Raw genomic sequence first — 13,918 nt, 5'->3', positions numbered from 1 at the left:
TTCATTTTCCTTTTCCTTTTTCCTTTTCATTTTCCTTTTCCTTTTTCCTTTTCATTTTCCTTTTCCTTTTTCCTTTTCATTTTCCTTTTCCTTTTTCCTTTCTCCTTTTCATTTTCCTTTTCCTTTCTCCTTTCTTCTTTTCCTTTCTCCTCCTTTCTCCTTGTTCTTCTCCTGTAGTGGCAGAGGGGTCTGAGGTGCTTTTTCAAAGCAGTTCTTTCTCCCCGTTCCTGCTCAGCTGCTCACCAATCCAAACAGGAGTCGCTGCTCGCTGCCCGTTGTCCTTTCCCTGGATCGCTGCACTCGAGGCTCTGAGTCACTCCTTTCTCACCAGCACTGCCTCTACAATTCCATACTCTCAATTTGTTTTTCATTTAGATTTTGAAGAGAAGCACGGGGGAAGAGAGCAGGGGATGTGTGCAAGTCTCTGCTATCACATCCCCTTGGACGAAGCCGAGTTCAAGCTGGAGGAGCCTCATTCCTGACTTATTTCTTGCAGTCACTGCAAATGGAGGCCTTTATAATCACTCCTTTGTTTCATTTTGGCTGCTGCCCAGTGCTAGATTAGTTTTCTTTCGTCTTTTTTCTTTGGAAATGGGAAATATCCTCCTTGTCTGAGCATGAACTGCTCTAATCTGAGGGTAGCTTTCTGCAGAAATGGATTAAAAGTAATAGTAGCCTCAAGGCTGAGAGCAATTAATTAGCTGGGAGCTGTTAAATTAATGCAGATTTCTGCAAAGCTCTGGGCCAGTCGCTTCCATTTTTTGCTTGACTGACTCCTGTTTCAGCTGCAGAGCCTTGTCCCCCAGACAAAATCCAGGTGCAGTGCAGGCACGCTGAAGTGGTTGTTTAGCAGATTTGCCATTTTGGTTGAACATTTTGATGTCTGTGTGTTTGAGCAGTAAAATCCTTCTATTCCCTTGTTTCTCTTGACGATGGCACCAGAGCGATCCCATTGGACAAGGGTGTTTCTCCTCGGGAGGTTTTTTCCTGCCAGGGTGTGTGCTGAATTCCTGCTGTTCTCGTGCTGTTTTTAGGGCAGGTGACATCACTGAGCTGAAGATCCTGGAGATCCCGGGGCCGGGGGACAGCAGGCAATGCGGGGACTCGCAGCACATGGACACGGCCATGCCAGGGGTGGGCTGCCAGGTGGGGCCCAGCCAGAACGGCACCGGCAAGGTGCTGAAGAAGCCCACGTCCAGCAGCGCCCCACAGAACATCCCCAGGAGGACAGACATGAAGAGCCAGGACATTGTCATCTCCCCACAGCAGCAGTGCTCCAAGAGCTACATGGACCGACACATGGAAACGCTGAGCCAGTCCAAAGGCTTCCGCCGGAGGCACAACTCCTGTGAGTGTGGGGCTGTCCCGCTCCAGCATCTTCCCTTTGCCACCAGACTTTGCTGGGAACTTCCCCCGGCCCACCTGGGGGTTATTTTGGAATAGAATATATTTGTGACCCCACCTGAAAGGGGGTTGTAGTCGGGTGAGGGTTGTTTTGGTTTGGAAAGACAGGTGTGTGCTAAGGAAGGCAGGAGCCTCCCCTAAAATGGAAAATGTAAAACTCCCTCCCTCTGAATTGCTATAAATTTTAAATTAAGGGGCTCTCAGGCAAAAAAATATGGGAGCAGGAATAACAGTTCTTTACTTGGGAAGAAAATAAAAAGATAAAATAAACAGTGCATGTAAGAATGTCAAACAAACCGTGTGATATAACAAACTATTCAGTGCAATATAAACACTACTCTGCAAATCTCCAATCACCCAGTGCAAAACAACAGCTCAAGAAACTATTTAGTGCAACACAACAAATGCAGTAAACTAAAACAACACTGCCAGAGTCAGAACACAACCTGACAGCTGGTGGTCAGGGTGTTGGTAGCAATCCAATTGGAATTGTGGCTGCAGTCCTCCTGGAGTGTCAGGGGTGTTTCTGCTGGAGCAGGGATCCTGTAGCAGTGCAATTGGAATTGTGACTGCAGTCCTGGAGTGTCAGGGGTCGTTCTACTGGAGCAGGGATCCTGTAGAATTCAATTGGAATTGTGGCTGCAGTCCTCCTGGAGTGTCAGGGGTGTTTCTGCTGGAGCAGGGATCCTGTAGAATTCAATTAGAATTGTGGCTGCAGTCCTCCTGGAGTGTCAGGGGTGGTTCTGCTGGAGCAGGGATCCTGTAGCAGTGCAATTGGAATTGTGGCTGCAGTCCTGGAGTGTCAGGGGTGTTTCTGCTGGAGCAGGGATCCTGTAGCAGTGCAATTGGAATTGTGACTGCAGTCCTCCTGGAGTGTCAGGGGTGGTTCTGCTGGAGCAGGGATCCTGTGGAATTCAATTGGAATTGTGGCTGCAGTCCTGGGGTGTCAGGGGTCGTTCTGCTGGAGCAGGGATCCTGTAGAATTCAATTGGAATTGTGGCTGCAGTCCTCCTGGAGTGTCAGGGGTGGTTCTGCTGGAGCAGGGATCCTGTGGAATTCAATTGGAATTGTGGCTGCAGTCCTCCTGGAGTGTCAGGGGTGGCTCTGCTGGAGCAGGGATCCTGTAGAAAGGTGCAGTCTCCCTGTGAAGATGCAGTGGAAGAGGCAGCTGTTCTCTGGGAAAATCCAGTGGAGAAAAGCTGTGTGTGCTGGTGTTCCAGAATGTCAGGATTATATCTGGGTAGGAATGCTTGGCTCCTCCCTCTGGGGGAGCATCTCCCAATGGGATGCTGTAGTTCTTATTGTGCAGTGACATTCAGTAGCCTGTTATCAGATGTCTCTCAGAGGGAGGAGCAGTTGTGGAAGAGATAAGGAGAACTGCCCATGTAACAGAAGACAGCTGCCATCCAGGTGGCAAGCAGAGTACAATTTGCTTGGCAGTCCAGGACAGGGTTGGTCTCTTGTTCCTGACAGGAGGAACACAGTCTTAAATTTAGGTTGGATGTTAGGAAAAGGTTTTTTAGTGAAAGAGTGATGAAGTACTGGATTTGTGTGCCTGGCGAGGCGGTGGTGTCACCATCCCTGGATGTGTTTAAAACAAGACTGGATGTGGCACTCAGTGCTGTGGTCTGGTTGAGGTGGTGTTAGGGCACGGCTTGGACTCGATGATCTTAAAGGTCTCTTCCATCTTAGTGATTCTGTCTGTGTAGAAAATGTCTCATGCCAGTTCCAAAGATTTCCTCCTTTTGCTATCTTTCCTGTTTGGAGATTGCCCAGCTTCCAGCCTTTCCCTCTAAAAGGAGCTGCTGCAAACTGCAACGTGATCCTCGAGTGGGAGGAAAACACGGTGGGTTGTAGCAGCTCAGTGTTGTGTTTGCAGGGATCCTGGAGGAAAAGTGAAGGAAACATGCAGTGAGACTTTCCCCCACTGTTTTGTCTTTCATGATTTTAAGACTTCCTGAGGCAGCAGTGAGAGTTCAGGATTAATGGCTTTTTTTTTTTTCCTGCTTAATTTAACCTCTTGCTTTTTAAATTTCCCCAGGCTTTTCTATTTAAGGCTTCTATACCCATAACCTATTACAACGTCACCCTGTACATAATTACAAACAGGTTTTGGCTGTGTTGTTAAAAATATAAATTAATGAGGGTGATGTAGGATACAATCAGAGCATCCCAAAGTCACACATCCGTTATTTATATTTCCTTGATAAAATCTTCAAAATTGGGCCAAAACTGGCTTTGTTCACTTTTTTCCTCAAAGCCCCCTGAGCTGTCTTCCTTTCCAGACCCTCATGATCCAGTTCCTGAGATTTCAGTGTACATCCAGCATATTTCTATAACTTAATGTTGAAGCTTTGGTGTGCATCCAGAGTAATTCCATGATTTCATTTTCTTGCAAAATAAACAAACCAAGGTGGGTTAGGCCAGTGAAACAGGTGTAAGGCTGTATTTTTCAGGAGAAAGACCTCTGGAAGTCTTTCTCCCCCACCCACCACCAACTGGGATATTTTTACCCTTTCCAGGATGTCTGGTAGATCTGGGGTGAGCAGAGCTGGGGGTTGTCAGCTTCACCCCACAAACAGCTCGTGTTAGGTTTACATGAGCACAGCAAGTGGCTTTTTACAGACTTTGAGGCAGGTTGAGTGAGCTCCTAGGTGTTAGCTTGGGTTCATTTTGGAACACAGGAGGTACACAAGGGATGTCTTATCCTGTAAAATGTGTATTTGGAGAGGAGGGTGAGTGATGTGTGAGTTTGGAATTGGGCCTGGCTCTGTGCAGGAGTGCAGGGAAGAATGGGCTGAGATGTCATCCAGAGCTTGGGTCCTACAGCTGAAAGTTGACCTCTTGTTGGCCTCTAGCGTGCCAAGTGAGGGCCAGAGTTCCCCTCTGGAGCCCTGGTGTGACAGGAATCAATAAACACCAAACAGCAGCGCAGGTTTCCCAACAATGGCTCTGTTGCCGTGCTGGCACCGGGCTCGTGGTGCCAGGGCTGGCAGCAAAGCCTCCCACAGGGATCTCTCAGGAAGGCAGCCAGCTTGCTGGAGACTTTGTTTGCTTGTGTGCTGTACATGAAAGGGTTGTTATTCCTCAGAAACAAAAAAAGCCCGGGAAGGATTGTTTGTCTTGTGAGGGAGGTGCTTTTCTGAGTGCCAGCTTGGAGAGGAGCTTTCCTCGTGCAGGACAGAGCACTGGAAGCTGTGATCCAAGAGCAGCTGGAATAGGAGATCTGCCTTTCTGCAGCCTGATTTTGCTTTCCCCCCCCTTGCCCTTTTTTTGCCTCTTTTCTTTTCCCTGAGCAAAACCAGCTGTCATTTTTTTCCTGCCTAGAAGGCAATGCTTGAAGAGGAACAGCTCCTAACTTTGCTCCCAGCTCCTTGGAGGCCTGTGCCACGTTCTGTGTGCCCTGTTAGGGGGCTGTGGGGCAGCCAGGGCAGAGCTGGGTGGCTCAGCAGCATTGCAGAGCTCAGGATGGGTCAGGGAGCTGCCCACCACGTTTTGGTGAGGTGAGCTCCTGGCTCCCGTTCTTTGTGGCTGCAGGGAGCTTTGCAGCCATTGTTCTCCAACTTCCATCAGCATTCCACGCTCACATCAGCTGCTCCTGTCCCACTGGACACCCACGCTGAGTTTTGGGGCAGCTGAGGGGAGTGTGGAGCTGTTTGCAGAGGGGTGTGACAGGAACGGCCTGCGCTGGCCAAACTCTTGCCACTGACACGAGGAGCAGGCTGGCTTTGCCTTTGTGGCAGTGCAGGCTCCAGCTTGTCCACCTGACCCCTGAGGGTCCCTTGGCTTCTGCTTGAGCTGCAGTTCCTGAATGTTGGGAGAACTCGGGCCTGTTGTGTTTGCATTCCTCATCTTCCTCCTTCAGAGCAGCGGCTGTGGCTGTGATTCCCCCGGCAGTGGCAGTTTAGTTCCAAATCAAATCCTGTCCAGCTTTGTGTCACCTTTGGTTTGGGAGCCCTTTATCTGGGACAGAGTGGAAGTTGGTACCAAAAGCTTTCAAAACCATGCTCATAAAGGAGTGGTTGTAATGTGCCTACTGAAATTCTCCTTGCTGGCAAGCCTTTCCTCTCTCCTAAGTCCTGTTTTGTCACCTCAGTGCTGGAATCCTGCTGTCTGTCCTTCCAAGACAAAAGGTGCATTATCATTTGAGAAGGATGTTTGGGGTATTTTTTTCTTGATGGGGAATGGTTATTCTGCAAGGCCTGGCAGATTTAGGATCTTGCTATGGGGTCTGGGAAAGCTTTCAGGTTAGTTATTAACCAGTTCTCAAGAAAAAGCGAGCCCCACACTGTCTGAAATAAATCTTTGCTGAGGCAATGCATCTCTGACTGGAAATAAACCAGGTACACATCCTCAGCAAATCACATTTCAGCATGGCTGGAGTTAGACATGCTGAAACCAGGCTTGTATGGGGACAGGAAGGGTGCTGGTGGAGTTTGTGCCTGCTGCAAATCTTTTGGGATGTTTGAAAATCTCCTTGGATGGCTCGAAGTTCTTTGTTCCTGTGTTATCAAACTGATTCTCTCCCAACTCATTTGTATAAATCCCTTGCAAAGGGGATTATCTTCAACAACAGGAAATGGTTTAGTAGAGCAAGAGCTCTGGCTTGATAACTTACTCCATCTGTTGGACACTGTAGGTGATTCCTGTAACTGCAGGAATTGGCCTGAAATATTTTCTAGTAATTGCAAATGTGACACTGGCAAAGACAAACAGAATAATATTGTCTGGACCTGAAGGACAAAGGGAGAAATGAGCAAGGTTGAGCTCATAATTGTATATTTGATCGGTTCTTCATCTCCAGCCCTAAGGAGGAGACTTTCATCAGTCTCACTCCAGAGAATTTGGGCTTTCCCAATGACTTGTGGTTGGACAGAAGTGTATTCCAAAATACAAGGTAATGGGTAAGGAGGAGAGTGGAACAGGAATGAGGCAATGGACTGTGCGTCATTTCACAGAAATTACATCAAGGTTGAGCAAAAAGAGATCCTTTCTAATCAGGGTTTGAAGTTCTCCCTTAAAGATCATTAATAGGAAAGGCAACACCTACAGTGGTTTCTGAAATTGAGGGGAATTCCAGAGAAGGGCTTGGGTCACACACCTGCCTGAACATGGGAAAACTCCTAAGTCACAGCTGATAATCTTGCCACTGATGTGACACGGGGATTAAATAAAACCTGGAGAAACCCCTCTTTTGCTAGTGGGGGCAAGCCTGTTTTTCTAACCTGGCTGGTGGGAAGTCCCTGAAAGTCTCTTTGCTGATGCTCTGTTTTCTGTCGGTGTTCTGTTTCCTATTTGATGTTCTATTTCCTGCTGGCTTAGCTGAGCCTGAGTAATGCCAGCCCCAGGGCTGAGTACCCCTTGAGCAAGGGCACTGTAAGCAGGAGCTCCCCTCTCCCACAAAAAGTGCCTTTTTCCCTTTTAGGACACGCTCCCACCTTGCTTTTCTTTTGGCTTAGGGTCATCCAGCAGCCGCCACCCGAACCAGGTGACCCCAAAAAAGAGTGGCCTGAAGAACGGGCAGATGAAGAGCAAGGATGACGAGTGCTTTGGGGATGACATCGATGAAATCCCAGACACTGATTTCGATTTTGAGGGCAACCTGGCCCTTTTTGACAAGGCAGCTGTGTTTGAAGAGATCGAGACTTACGAGAGGAGGAGCGGCACCCGCTCCCGAGGGACCCCCAACGAGAAACCCGCCCGCTACCGGCACGACGAGAACATCCTGGAGTCAGAGCCCATCGTCTACAGGAGGATTGTGGTACCCCAGAACCCCCACAAGGAGTTCTGCACGGGTATGTTCCTCACAAGGACCCAAGCTGCTGCTTTTGGGGCCGATTTTTGCTGCGAGGGGTCGGCTTGATGTGATCCAAGCAAGGTTGGATTTGCGTGTCCACACACAGCCTTTCTTTGCAGTGTTCTGAGAGAGGTACTCAGAGAGGGCAGCAAAGTAAGTGTTGCTCCAGCCGGGAGCAAAGCTGGTGGTTGGGAACAGAATAAGAGGTGTTTAAATCCTTGCTTTGATTTCAGTAGCCTGGGGAAGCCACGTGGACTCCAGAAGGGTCAGAGGGATGGGTTTAGGATTTGTGCTTTCATGGTTTCAGGAGATTTCCTGTGCTTCTGGCACTCCTTGGGTTGTAGCTCTCCATTTCTGTGTGGGTTTAAATATAGGTCATGTAAAAAGGACTCCTGGCACATTTAGTCCAAATTCTAGGTAACTTTATTCTCCTTGGGATACCTTACCTTTGATTTTAAACACTTTTAAAATGTGGGAGTGAAGGAAATTTGGCGTTCCAGGAGTGTTTCTTTTCCACATCAGAATGAAATCAGATGCCAGCTCTTCTTGCAGGGACTCAAACCAACTGATATTCTGGTAGCCTGAGCAGAAGTGTGAGCAGCTCCTTGGGCTGTCATTCGTCCTCTGCCTGGAAATCCCATCTGGGGTGTGAAACGCTTCAGGGGAGGAAGCTGATGGATTTGTAACGATTTGCTGCTTTTCAGTTTGGAAAAGTCCCTTTTTTTTTGATGGTTCTGGTGTATAACAATGTCCTAGTTCTCCATTTCTGTCATTCCTCTTCCTAGTGTCCCATTCTGCTCTCGGGTGAGAGGAAAACACGGTGGGTTGTAGCAGCTCAGTGTTGTGTTTGCAGGGATCCTGGAGGAAAAGTGAAGGAAACATGCAGTGAGACTTTCCCCCACTGTTTTGTCTTTCATGATTTTAAGACTTTCTGAGGCAGCAGTGAGAGTTCAGGATTAATGGACTTTTTTCCCCGCTTAATTTAACCTCTTGCTTTTTAAATCTCCCCAAGCTTTCAGCATCTCTCTGTGAAGAAGCCACACTGATTACCCCTGTGCTGTGTGAACGAGCACCTCTTCGTTTGCTGCGTGCTTTCCTGTCTATCTTGTGGGGTTTTTCACATTTCATACTTGTCAGTCCATCTTCCAGCTGGCTTGTTTGAGAGGAGACAGGGCCTCTGTGGATGTCTAGCCTGAAACAAAAGCTAAGCCACTGTTGGCAGGATGGCTGACAGGGGATTCTAGCAGCAGCATTCCTGGGAGGAAAACCACCATGCACTGAGCAGTAGTGAGTAAATTCAGGGATGGAAACCCAATCCTGTTTGCTGCACTCCCAATCCCTTTGTTCAGCAGCTGGAGGGAGGATGCTGAGCTGTAGGCAGCCTGCCTCTCAGTGGCTCAAAGAGCAGCTGGTAGGATTAAATGAGGGCCAAGAGCTCCAAAAGCCTTTTTGGTTTTGGATGTGTCTGTGGCAGGATTCTCCCTGCAGAGTTTTTTCTGGTTTCCTAAGGGAAGCTCTCCTTGCAAAAAGCACTTCCTAGTTATGACAAAGCACTTCTTTCTCTTGTTTTTTTTTTCATCCTGGGCCAGTCTGAGAGATGATTGTGTTAATAGAGACAGTGAGACAGTGATTCTGACTGAGACAGTGATTCTCTGTCTGCTGCAACAGCACAAAACTGATGCTGGAGATTGGCAGGGAGTTCATATCCAGCTCTTGGCACTGGATGCCTGTCTCTGGATCCCTGCCTGCATTTTGATGCCGTGGAGGATGGTACAGAGGTAAAACCAAACTGCTGATATCAGTTTTGAGTCAGGCTTTTGAGTTCCCCAAAAGACTCACCTGCAGGGCTTCCAGCCCGGGGTTTTATTGCTGACTGAAAGAACTTGGTGTTGTAGGATAAACACTTCAGTCCACTGGGATGCTTTTCTGAGAGTGGGTTTTGTGGAGCTAGGCTGTCAAGTAAAACACTTCTAAAACAACCACGTGTTTTAGAAGTGAGCAGGGAATGAAGAAGGTGGGAATCTGTTCCAAGCAAAAGTGAAAACCTGGAGCTAATAGAGCTTACCAGGTGATTGTGGCTGAGCTGAGTCCATGCCTGGGACTCCACATGTAAATTCCTCCTAAATACATCATTAGTCTTCGCTGGTTTGGGCTGGCTGCTGTTGATCTGTCTCTTTATTTACTGGGAAATGCAACTGTTCAGCAAAAACTGCCTCCCTGGAAAGGCTGATCCTTGCATGCGGTGTGAGCTGCCTTTTTCTGCTTCCAGACAATTTAAATGTGGGTTGGCTCTGTTTCTGCTGTTGGCTCTAAAACTCCTGTGTTTGAACATCTCTGTGTTTTGGGAGCAGGTCCTTCAGCAGAGCCAACATTGTGCAGGAGTGTTGGAGCTCCGAGGAGTTTGCAGGAGGGTCTGTTCTTCAAACAAGCCTTTCCTTCCCCATGAGGAGGTGCAGGAGCAGGCAGAGCTTTGTGCCAGGATCAGAGGCTGGGTGTGCGCTGAGGGTGATGCCCACAGTGTGGCTTTTCCTTTGGAAAGCCTTTTCCTTTTCCTGTCCTTGACTGACTTTTCTCCTCTTTTAGCTCCTCCATGGCTTCATGTGAATATTGAATGTGTGAAGTGTTCTGGGCTGCTTTGAGGAGCAAGAAAACTTTCACTCTTTTCAATTTTGCTTCAGGAACAAACAGCGGGCCTGGGGCAGAGTCCCTTTGTCCCTCTGGCAGTTTTTTTGCTCGGCTGGAGGGAATTGTGCACTAATGCTGGGAGAGGCTCACACTGGAAGGTCAGCCAGAACTCTGGTGGGATTTGCTGTAATGAAAACCAACGATTTACAAAAGCAGCCCTTAAGGTTGTGTTGCTTGAGGGGCAGTAAATGTGTTTGGCTGAGTCTGCAGGCAGGTGGTTCCAGCTTTACCACCAGCAGAAGGCAGCGGGGAATGTCTCCTGGGCCTGGTGTGGACAGGAGCTCCAGACTGTCACACTGTGAGGCTCCGGACCTGGAGTTGGGACCTGGAGCATTCATTGCCAAAGGAAAGAGCTGATGATGTCAGGACAGCCTGCAGGAGGAGCTGAGCCCAGTTCCACCTGAGCCATTGCCTGGATTTGTTTTAGCAGAGAGCTGGGACTGGAGAGCTGCTGAAATGGCCAAGAGAAAAGATGGGATCCAACCTCCGAGTTCCTCTAGCATCAGCCATCTCCTTTTTCCCTGCCACTGCAAGCTTGGGAAGCTTTTGGGCATCCCAGCAGCGTTACGGGGCTTGTTTGGGGGAAAAACTCAGAATTCTTCAACTTCTGGAAGGTTAACTCACTCTTCTGCTGGCTTGGGGTGTTTTTATCCACCCAGTGTCACTTTGCATGTCACAAATCCCTTCAGTCTATATCTGCATTGTGGGTTGGTTTTTTTTTTGTTGGTTTTTTTTTTTTTTTCCCAGGCAGCTGTAAAATACATTTATTTAATATTAAAAGGCCTGGGCTAATTTCTTTTATTGCCTTCATTAGCAAACAATAAAGATGCCCCGTCCAACCCAAACATAATTAAAGTTGGCAGGGCTTCAGTTTTGTGGCAGTGGTGTTATTGTTAGTGGCTTTACTCTGCCAGAGTTTATTTAACTCCCTGGGCCTGCTTTTGATGATCCAGTCTGACTGGTTGGACCTTGCGTGAGGGCAGAGAAGGGAAGTTTTCCTGGCATTTCAGCTGCTCCTGAGAGGCAGCAATTAGGACAGGCTGGCGTGCTAAATGCCACTCCATCAGTGCCTCACGTTAACCCGCTGGTGGCAGCCAGCCCTTGGTAGAGACAGTTGTCCCGAAGCTGCTGGCTGAGGGAAGGATGTGGAGGGGACACAAGATCTGTGCTGAGCTGGCTGCATACAGAGGGGAGATTGTCTGTCCTTCTGCTTCAGGGGCTTGGTGCAGCATCTAAGCAGGGGATTGGGGAGGCTTCAGATGGAGCAAAAGTAGAGTTTGGGACCTTTTTTGGGGTCAGGAGTGATGCTGGGAGAGACCCCAACCTCGGGTCACTCATTGCAGATCATCCCTGGAGCCTGAAAAACACAGCAGCGGTGGCAGAGCTGTGACTGGCAGCCTGGCAGAGCGGGGCTTGTGTGGCACGGGGCAGGTGGTGACCCACGGGGCAGGTGGGTGACATGAGGCAGGTGGTGACTGCTGTGGGCAGGGGGCAGGGCATGGCACGGGGCAGGTGGGTGACTGTGACCGCTGTGGCACGGGGCAGGTGGTGACCACTGTGGGCAGGGGGCAGGGCGTGGCACAGGGCAGGTGGGTGACTGTGACCACTGTGGGCACAGAGCAGATGGGTGACCCATGGGGCAGGTGGTGAGCACTGTGGGCACGAGGCAGGAGGGTGAGCCACAGGACAGGTGGGTGACCCACGGGGCAGGTGGTGACTGCTGCAGGCAGGGGCAGGGCATGGCACAGGGCAGGTGGGTGACCTTTGAGGCAGGTGGTGACTGCTATGGTCACGGGGCAGGTGGGTGACCCATGGGGCAGATGGTGACTGCTGCGGGCACGGGGCAGGTGGGTGACATTTGAGACAGGTGGGTGATGCACAGGGCACGGGGCAGGTGGGTGACATGAGGCAGGTGGTGACCCCTGTGGGCACGGGGCAGGGCATGGCACGGGGCAGGTGGGTGACTGTGACCACTGTGGGCACAGGGCAGATGAGTGACCCATGGGGCAGATGGGGACCACTGCAGACACGGGGTGGGTGGGTGACACAGAGAGCAGGTGGTGACAGCTGCGGGCGCAGGGCAGGTGTGTGGCACAGAGCAGGTGGGTGACCGTGACCCCTGCGGGCACAGGGCAGGGTGTGGCTGCTGGCACAGACCCAGGGCTATTCCTGCAGGGCTCAGGCTCTTATCAGCACTCAGGCATGGCTGCTAGCAGCCTGCTGGCCTGGCCTGGCAGCCAAGGTGGCCTCGTGGGACAGTGCTGGCACACATGGAGCCCTCTCTGTGTGCGAGGCCTGGCTGCTGAGGCCGGGATGACAATTCCAGGAGGGCTCAGCAGGCTGTGCTCTGCTGTTTTTGCTGTCCCCCTGCAGGGACATCTCTGGGCTCACCTCTGGTGGACACCCCAGAATTGTTGGGTTTTTTTGTTGTTGTTTAGTGGGTTTTTTTCTGTTGTTGTTGGGGGATTTTTTAGGCTTTTTTTGTTTGGGTTTGTTTGGTTTTTTTCTTTGTTTTTGGAGGGGTTTTGGGGGGGTGGTTGGTTTTTTCTTTTGTTTTTTAGGGTGGGGGGTTGGGTTTTTTTGGGGGGAGTTTTTTGGGGTTTTTTTGTTTCTTAGGAGTTTTGGGGGGTTCTTTGGGTTGTTTTTGTTGTTTTTTGGTTTTCCTGGTTTTTGGGTTTTTTTTTGTTTAGTTGGTTTGTTTTAGGAGTTTGGTTTTTTTTTTGTTTTGGGTTTTTTTTGGGTGGGTTAGGGTTTTTTGGGGTTTTTTTGGGGGAGGGGGTTGTGTTTTGGGGTTTTTTGGGGGTCCTGGAGGGTTTGGGGGTTTTGCTTGTTTGTTTTGGGGATTTTTTGTTTGTTTTCTTTTGTTTGGTTTGTGATTTTTTTGTGTGTGTGGTTTTGGTGTTTTTTGTTTTGTTTGTGTGGTTTTTTGTTGGTTTTTTTGTTTTGGTTGAGTTGGGATGAAATGTGTAGAGATGGTATTTGGTGTTGGGACTCAGATGTTTATTAATTTTTATCCATATTACAGTCTTGCAAGCTGTGAGTTCTACAGCATTTCATTAACAAGTTGGAAAAATGGCTCAGAATCCATCTCTACAAGATCTTTTAAGGAAAAACTAATTAAGAAATGGCACTTAAATTATTGTTACTTTATTACCTACTTGTGTCTTGTGATGTGGACTTTTCAGTTATACAATACTTCTTAAACTCGTGAAGAAGGAGGTGAGGAAGAAGGACTAGTCACTGCCTTGAAGCTTCTATCTTAGCTTTATATTACTATAGTTTAAAATATATTACTGTATATTAAAACTAATGTAGCACTACATTTTAAAACTTTAAACTCCAAGTTTTTTGCTGTGTGATATTACACGCTTCTAGTTAAACTACACACTCGCAATCCTGGTGTTATCAATTAATTTTGGAAGCCTTCTCCATGGCTTTGGGTCAAATGCAGTGTGCTCTTGAGGGTCTGTGTCTTTTAATACAGAAAATCCAGAATTCTCAGCGTGCAGGGTTCCAACACCTCAGGATGTGCAAAACCTCCCATTTCTGCTGCAGCTTGACTGGCTGGTTGGTGGCTGGTGCCTGAAAAGACAGGAGTCTGCTGAGGAAGGCAGGAGCCTCCCTTGAAATGGAAAATGCAACTCCCCTCCCTCTGAATTCTTGTAATTTTGAAATTAAGGGGCTCTCGGGCAAAGTTGTGGGAATAGGAATAACAGTTCTTTATTAAGGAAGAAAATCAAATTAAAATGAACAGTTCATGAACCTTTTCACTGCCACTATTTTGAGGTGTCTGACTGTCCCCATGTGTGCCTCCCTCCCCTGTTTCTGCCCCCAGACTCGGGGCTGGTGGTCCCCAGCGTGTCCTACGAGCTGCACAAGAAGCTGCTGGCGGTGGCCGAGAAGCACGGGCTGACCCTGGAGAGGAGGCTGGAGATGACAGGGGTGTGTGCCAGCCAGATGGCCCTGAGCCTCCTGGGGGGGCCCAACAGGTACAGCTGGGGCCTCTGGAGGGAGGGAAGGGGCTGACAGGGC

The 13,918-nt window shown here is 49.1% G+C and overlaps 1 protein-coding gene across 2 annotated transcripts in view; it reads left to right on the top strand.

Annotated features, from left to right (window-relative positions):
• The window catches only part of EDC3 (enhancer of mRNA decapping 3), a 29,982-nt gene that overhangs the window by 9,139 nt on the left and 6,925 nt on the right, over positions 1–13,918 (top strand). For both annotated transcript variants that reach the window (XM_038147019.1, XM_038147020.1), the window contains exons 3-5: positions 1,035–1,348; positions 6,864–7,199; positions 13,722–13,875. In XM_038147019.1, coding sequence (XP_038002947.1) covers positions 1,035–1,348; positions 6,864–7,199; positions 13,722–13,875 — 804 coding nt within the window. The remainder of the gene's footprint in view (positions 1–1,034; positions 1,349–6,863; positions 7,200–13,721; positions 13,876–13,918) is intronic.

Source organism: Motacilla alba, chromosome 10 (genome assembly GCF_015832195.1).
Source record: "Motacilla alba alba isolate MOTALB_02 chromosome 10, Motacilla_alba_V1.0_pri, whole genome shotgun sequence".
In the NCBI taxonomy this organism is placed as follows: domain Eukaryota; kingdom Metazoa; phylum Chordata; class Aves; order Passeriformes; family Motacillidae; genus Motacilla; species Motacilla alba.
Note: the sequence above shows the minus strand (reverse complement) of the source record. Positions and strands in the feature narration are given on the sequence as shown.